Below are 7691 nucleotides of genomic sequence, written 5' to 3'. Positions count from 1 at the left end.
GGAAAATTGCGATTTTTAGTCGAAAAATTTGAAATTTTGTCTTGAAACTGTCAAAATCGTGCTTCTCGTGATTTTTTACCCCTGAAAACCAATTTTCAGCTTGATAGCTCGATTGGTCGTAAATTTTCATGCCGTGTCTGCAAACACTTTGATCTACGCGGTGTTTGCAGACAAGACACCAAATTTTACGACACATTGAGCTAACGAGCTGAAGATTGTGTCCTAGGGGTAAAAAGTCTTGAGAAACTCGATTTTGATAGTTTTGAGCCCAGTTTTCAGCTCTGAAACTAGGAAAAATGCGATTTTCAGTTGTTACTGTTGAAAATTTGCCTCGAAATTATCAAAATCGAGTTTCTCATGAGTTTTCACCTCTGGAAATTAATTTTTAGCTTGATAGCTCGATTTGTCGTAAAGTTTGGTGCCTTGTCTGCAAACACTTTGACCTACGCGGTGTTTGCAGACCGGACACCAGATTTCACGACACATTGAGCTAGCGGGCTGAAAATTGATTTCCTGGGGTAGAATGTCATGAGAAACTCGATTTTGATAGTTTCGAGCCTAGATTTCAACTCTGGGACTGGGAAAATTGCGATTTTTGGGTTTAAGGCCTAAATTTTCACGAACCAACCTGAAACAAATTGACATGTCCTGTCTCATCTGAAATGCTAACGTCCTTCGTGGCGGCTCCAGATGACGTGGGGCCTCCAAACATTGTCGTCATTCGATCGTCGGCCTTTTTTCTCAGTTGATTGATTCTTCGTTCGTTTTCTGATTGAATTTGACGGTCCAGGACTCGTTGCTCCTCCTCTGCCGCTTTTCGTTCGTCGCGACGGACGCGTTCCATGTTGGATTTCGTTCGAACGTGCCATGATTTGTGATGAAGGATGTTCATCTGGAAAATCATCGGAAAATTCCAAAAGTTCTAAGCTTTCATAAGTGCAAAAAAGTCTTTTAAAAAATCGGAAAAATTCCAGATACTCGAAATCTCAAGAATTCCGAAAATTCCGAAAAAATATTCGCGAATTTCCGAAAACTGGAAGTTCCAAGGGAATTCGAAATTCCACTTTTTTTAACTTTTCAAAAATCTGAGACTTCTTAAAGATCTGAAATATCCAAAAGTCGAAATTTCGAAAATTTGGAAAAATCCAGGTTTTTCAGAAAATCCTTTTTTCGAATAGAATTTCAAATTTCCTATATTTCTGTCCAAAAAGCACTTTTATAGCTCACCTAGAAGACGAGATATAGGCATTTGACGTTTAGGAGGCGAGAGACGCAGATAACGAGAGCGTCTAACTGTCTGCGTCTCTCCGAAACTTCGAATGCCCATATCTCGGCTTCTAGGTGAGCTAGAGATGTGATTTTTGGACAGAAACATAGGAAATTTGAAATGCTATCAGAATTTCATAAAATTCAAAAAATAGGAAAATTTTTTTCTTTTTTTCAATGGAGCGCATTTGCGGAAAAATAGTGTTGTATTTTCGATGAAAACGAAATTTCTTCAAATCTTTTGCTGAAAAATACTTCCGTGATATATAAAACAATCTTTATTAATACAAGAACCTTCCAATAGAAAAAATTATTATGTCAGTTTTTTTTTGTTGAATATCAGAATCACAGAGCAATTAAAAATTGGGGAAAAATCACAGAAAAATAATGAAAAATCATTAAAAATATCACAAAAAAGGCGGGGTACAAATAAGGCAGAATGGTGATTTTAAAATATAAAATTGGATTTTTGAAAAATTTGAATTTCCGAAAAAAATTGTAAAAATTTTCAAAATTCTTGCCAAAAATCAATAAATAAAATTTTTCAAAATTAGAAAAAATCCCAAAAGAAAAGTACACTGTAAAGCAAGGCGGGAATTCAAATTTTCAGCAAAAATAATATTCTGGAAATTCTCAAAAAATCAAAAAAATCCCTCAAATCGTAGGCACATATAAATGATTAATCGATTGGGCGAGTGCCATGGGGCGCATATGCCCCAGTGCTTCGTTGCAGAACACCTCTTCTCGATGACGTAGCGGACGGGAGTGCTCCACACGAGCCATACGGTACGCACGAGACGCGTTGATCTGAAAATATTGAATTTTTGGGAAAATTTTTTTAAAATTTTTTTTTCTAAATTTAGCTAATTTAGCAAAAAAATTCAAAAAATTAAAAAAAATTTTTTTCTGAAAATTTTCAAAAAAAAATTTTTTTAATTTTTTTTCCCGAATTTTTGAAAAACATCCTTACCACAGTAAGCCGAACCAACTGCGACAATTCGGACATTGTGACGAGTGCTCCATCGAAAAGCGGTCCAAATTCCAGGGCTGAAGCCGTGTCGACGCGTACTCGTACCATCTGGAATTTCAGATTTTTTTGGGAAATTTCGATTTTTGGAAATTTCTGGAATTTTTCGAATTTTCAAGTTTTTGAGATTTTTGGATTTTTGGAAAATTGGAATTTCCGAATTTTTGAACATTTTGTTCATATAACTTGGTGGCCTAGAAATTCGAATTTGCAAAAGTTAGGCCACCATTTCAAATTTACCTAGAAACCACACGAGGTTTTTATTAGACGATTTATAAGCCATAAAATTTGGTGGCCTGTAAAACTCAACTTGCGAAAGTTAGGCCACTAAGCCGACGCGGCCTAAAAAACTCATAAGGTGAACATCAGGCGATTTCTAGGCCATATACCACGGTGGCCGAACTTTCTCGTCCGGGGATTTTCTAGGCCACCAAAGTTACTGGCCTAGAAATGACCTAACATTCACTAGATGCGTTTTTCTAAGCTATTACCATGGTGGCCTAGAAAACTCAAAGTTAGGCCACCATCATGTTAAAATAGTCTAGAAATCACTAAAAATGAATATTAGGTAATTTCTATGCCATAAAAGTTGGTGGCCTAGAAAAGTCACAAGCTAGGCCACCATGGTAAAATGACCTGGAAACCACATCAGGTGAATTTCAGTTCATTTCCAGGTCATTTTTCAGCATTTTCACCGCCTAAAATTGCACCCAAAATCACTGTGGCCTAGAAAACTCCATTTTCAAAAGTTAGGCCACCGTACCTTATCCCCAACGTGCTCCAACACAATCAGAACATCACAGAATTTCGTGGCAATCGTCTCCCGAGTGTAGACTTTTCGATAATTCTCCGTCCACACCACATGCACCTCATCGTTTCCGATGTGCTTCCACTTCTGTTGAACGTCTCCATTCAGCCACGTCGACACGTGGAAGATGGCTTCGGACTCGGCGTCGGCGTAGTACGGAGCACGAGTTTCGACGGGTAGACCTCCGTTGTAGCCTTCGTGGCCGCGACCCACTGGAAAAATGTTGTTTTGAATATTTTGGGTTACTGTAGCTCTAATTTTCGAAGATCGCAGAAAAAATTTTTCGAATTTTTTTTTTGAAATTTCCGAAAATCTCTTTTTCCTATAGAATTTCCAATTTCCCACTTTTCCGTCTAAAAGTCACATTTCTAGCTCATCTAGAAGCCGAGATATAGGCGTTTGAAGTTTTGGAGAGACGCAGACAGTTATTGTCTATTCAAAATAATCGCGCGAGTGAACGAGTAAAAATGTCTGCGTCTCTAAAGCGCCTCTACAGGTTTGGAGACTCTCTACACGTTTTTTTACTCGTTCACCCGCGCGATTATTTTGAACAGACAATAGACGCTCTCGTTGTCTGCGTCTCTCGCCTCCTAAACTTCAAATGCCAATATCTCGGGTTTTAGGTAAGCTAGAAAAGTGTTTTTTTTTTGACAGAAAAATAGAAAAATGAAGCTTCTAATGGAAAATATCCTGAAATTTCAGTGAAAAATTTTAAACTTTTTTGCTGAAATTTCAGAAAATATCATTTTCCCTAATAGAATTTAAAATTCCACATTTTTCTGTCTAAAAATCACATCTCTAGCTTATCTAGAGGCCGAGATGAGCGTCTAACTGTCTGCGTCTCTCCGAAACTTCAAATGCTCATATCTCGACTCTTCTATGTGCTAGAAAAGTGTTTTTTGGACAGAAAAGTGTCAAATTTGAAATTCTATCAGAAATTAGAGCTACAGTAACCCAAAAATAACAAAGTCCTCACCCCTTATCTCCCATCCCAACTCTCCAACAAACGCGTCAAACTGCGGCGACGCTACCGTATTCGACAGTATCGATGCGCGATCCTCCTGTGTGTCGCCAACATAAATCACAGCGATTTTGTGTACTTCTCGAGAAGAAGTCTGATCCAGATGCTTCAAATCTCGCAGGAAATTCGTATGGACTTGTGAGACGAGAGGCACGAAGCCGAGAGACGCAGACAGTGAACGCCATTCGAGAAGTTTCGAGTTGGGTTGGAATGCGGGTGGGTTACTGTCGTTGTTATTGTTGGGGGAGCCGAGCGGTTGAGGTTGACGGCGGGAGGTTTCGATCATTGAGGCGAATTGGGCGGAGCCTTCGACCGGAGAGGAAAGTTCTGGAAAAAAAAAACATTTTTAAATGAATTCTAGGTCATTTTTAATGAATTTGGACCGTTTTTCTTAAATCCCGGTCATTTTTTTTTGTGAATTTTGGATCATTTCCCCTTACTCGACGACGACGCATTCGACGCTGACGACGGTGCTCTTGGCAGGTCATCAAACGGATCATCCATCGCTCCTAGGATCCCCTGACTCTCCCGTCCCGCCTTTTTCCCCTTCAACGCCTCCTTTCGCAACCAATTCGTCACATGGCGGGTCTGATGACGTGGCATTGTTGTATCCAACGTATCCAGGTCCCAAATGTGTCGTCCGACAACGGTCCGTGATGTAATTTCAAATTTCGCGGCGTCCCTTCGAGCCAATGAGATAATTGCCGATTGCCGATTAATGTACACCATCTTGTCCTCGTTTGCTGGCAACGCAGCCGCCGTTGAATTCCATTTGGAGACGTCGAATCCACGTATGGGGTATTGTCCGCCGAGTTGCACCAATTCCCCATGGAGTACCATATGACGATCGGCGAGAATGCCACGTATCACTAGCGGCATTTGTGGTTGAGGCCATTGGACGCAGAGTTTGACCATTTGCCACTCGATTTCTGTGCGAGTGCGTTCGTCGCGGAGCAGGGAGGCCGCGCGGAGGAGTGCCTGCAAATTTTTGAATTCTAAGATTCTGTGTGTGTGTGTGGGTGTGTGGGTGTCCGTTTGTTCCCGGGTCGTTCCCGGGTCGCCGACCCTAGCGAAGTCTAGACTAGACCTAAATTTTTCAAATTTTCACAGATAATACGGAATAGCAGCGGGATGGTGCCCGTTTATTTCGATTTTGATAATATCGAAAATTGAGGTCATAAGACTACAAAAACCTCTTTTTTTGGGAACATTTAGGTTTGTTTATTTTCAATGGTAGGCGTGAATTTATTCATGAACTTGTCAACCTACAAGCCGGGGGCTCAACCTCCTGGCTTCCGCTGTAGAAAGAGATTAACGTCTTCAGAAGACGTCAGAAACGAAATTTCGAAAAACGATGATATCGGGCATCATCCCGCTGCTATTCCGTATTATCTATGAGAATTTGAACAGTTTTGGTCCAATCCAGACTTTGATAGGGTCGGCGACCCGGGAACTAGTGAAGATAAAGTGCAACGGAGCGCACTTACCTGCAACAACGTAGTGCTCGAAAACTGTGCCAACGCGGCGATCGACATGCAAAACAGCGGGATCAATCGCATCGCAAATTGATGAGTTTCGATGACTTTCAACGCGGAGAGCACCAAATCAATCTGCGCTTTTTGAACGATAAGTGTAGCTAGCGTATTCACAATGACCACCGCGTTCTCGGCAACCTCCGTGTGGACTAGCTGCTCCAGAAGAATCTGTTCAGCTCCGGGATATGAGCTAGAGAGCATTGCGAAGAGTTTCAAGGAATCCTTCGATTTGCCGTCCTTGGAGCCCCGCAGCATTTTTGGCAGATGCTCCAGTGCTCGCGGAGCAACTATCGAGAGTTCACTGGCTGAGAGCCCACAGATTGCAGGGACCACAAGTTGCTCTTGGATTGCATGAGGCGGATGAAGCAGAGAAGGATGTTGGCCGAGAGGAGGGGTGGTGGACGACGGACTGATTCGTTGAGGATTGCGGAAAGGGCAGGAACGCATCTGGGGAGGAGGATGGGTGGTACGGTAACGAGACGGCACGCGAGCCAATGGGCCAGGGGGTGGAGGTTGACCTGAAAGTTAGATTCGTAGGATTCTTAGATGGAGGTCTTATATCCTAATTTCGTGAAATTTCTCTTACCGATAGCAGGTTCTTGATAGTCAGCGACATACAATCGATTGCCACGTGTGCACTGGAATTGGTATACGGGTCGACGAGCGAGATGACACGACGCCAGGTTTGGAGCCATGCGAGTTTGTCGCCGGACCATGACTGAAAATCAATTTTTAGGAAGATTTTGCTAAATTCCGAGTTTTTAGGGTTTTTAATCATCTATTATAGCACACGGCCTCGCGGAAGGGAACCTAGATTTAAAAATTGGAAATCGCGCCAAGTTTGGACGTGTAGCGCGGTCGCGTCGCGGCTTTTCGGTGAGTAGCGACTCAACAACGCTTAACGTCACGTTTTTTTCAAAACACGTTTCAAAATTTTCGAATCTGGCACGCAGCCAACTTTTGTGTGCGACGAAGCGCGCGTTTTTCAGGTTCCCAACCGCGATGCCGTGAAAAAATAACTGAAAATCAATGAAAATCGACTGAAAACTTTCTTGGAAAAGGCAAATTTCAAATTCGCGCGCTTTTTCACCCATAAGTTCAGTGGAGCGCGCTTGCTTTTTCACCTATTATTGGACGAATTTCGCTTATTTTCTGCCGATTTTCGATGAGAAAAACAGTAAAAAACCTAGAATTTTTTGGAAATAATGATTTAATGAATTTTAGGTCAGTTTTTATGAATTTTGGACCATTTTTCATGAATTTTGGACCGTTCTTCACGAATTTTGGTCTATTTTTCCTTACCGTAACCGCATTGGTAATGTCATCCGTATCGTGAAACACATTATCCTCTGTCAATGTGTTCGTCGACGACATTGAATCTCCTCCTTCCAGCGACTCTTTTCTGGGCTCTTCCATCATCGCCGCCGCCGATTCGATGGCTTGTCGTCGGCTGGTTTGGGAGACTTCTGTTGCTTTTCTAAGAGCCTCTTCACGAGAAAATATGTCAATATGGGCTAGATGAAGGACCAGGGCTCGGGTGACACTGTTCACTATCTGAATAATTGGATTTTTCAGCATCATTTTTCTTAGTTGAAAAAACTAGGTCATGACCTAGAAAATTCAGGTCGTGACCTAGAAAAAGCTAGGTCATGACCTTTTAAGGTCTTGAAAAATTAGGTCAAAAATAAATTAGGAAAAAAAATTAGGAACTATCTGGAGTCGTCTCCAAGTTACACTCCATGACCTATATCACTAGAAAGCCCATAAAATTCTGGTTCGGAATATGTTTCCTGTTTTTGCGAAACGGCCAAAGTTCCTGAAAAATGGTCCGGAATTCATGAATAATGGGCCTTTTTTCATGAAAAATGTCCCATACTTCGTGAAAAATGGTCCAAAACTCATGACAAATAGTCCAAAATTCAAATTTTTGCAGGCCACCAACGTCGCTCTGACGCTAATGCGTGAAGCGATGAAACTTCCGCTAGCATGCTCGAATGTGACTCATAAAGTGGTCAACGTGCTCTCCGCCTGGCT

The 7691-nt window shown here is 41.7% G+C and overlaps 2 protein-coding genes across 2 annotated transcripts in view; both read right to left on the bottom strand.

Annotated features, from left to right (window-relative positions):
* The window catches only part of CBG05151, a gene marked incomplete at both ends in the record, with an annotated part of 3109 nt that extends 2265 nt beyond the window's left edge, over positions 1-844 (bottom strand). The window contains one exon of the mRNA XM_045239103.1: positions 629-844. Within this exon, the coding sequence (XP_045092844.1) occupies positions 629-844 (216 nt within the window). The remainder of the gene's footprint in view (positions 1-628) is intronic.
* Positions 845-1920: 1076 nt separating this feature from the next.
* CBG05152 overlaps positions 1921-7691 on the bottom strand; it is a gene marked incomplete at both ends in the record, with an annotated part of 11602 nt that continues 5831 nt past the window's right edge. Inside the window, 8 exons of the mRNA XM_045239049.1 lie at positions 1921-2073; positions 2237-2344; positions 3057-3313; positions 4078-4449; positions 4563-5100; positions 5610-6175; positions 6276-6375; positions 6960-7211. Coding sequence (XP_045092843.1) covers positions 1921-2073; positions 2237-2344; positions 3057-3313; positions 4078-4449; positions 4563-5100; positions 5610-6175; positions 6276-6375; positions 6960-7211 — 2346 coding nt within the window. The remainder of the gene's footprint in view (positions 2074-2236; positions 2345-3056; positions 3314-4077; positions 4450-4562; positions 5101-5609; positions 6176-6275; positions 6376-6959; positions 7212-7691) is intronic.

The sequence above is a fragment of the Caenorhabditis briggsae genome (genome assembly GCF_000004555.2).
Source record: "Caenorhabditis briggsae complete genome, chrI, whole genome shotgun sequence".
Classification (NCBI taxonomy): domain Eukaryota; kingdom Metazoa; phylum Nematoda; class Chromadorea; order Rhabditida; family Rhabditidae; genus Caenorhabditis; species Caenorhabditis briggsae.
The sequence above is the reverse complement of the archived record's forward strand: the minus strand, read 5'-3'. Positions and strand labels throughout refer to the sequence as shown.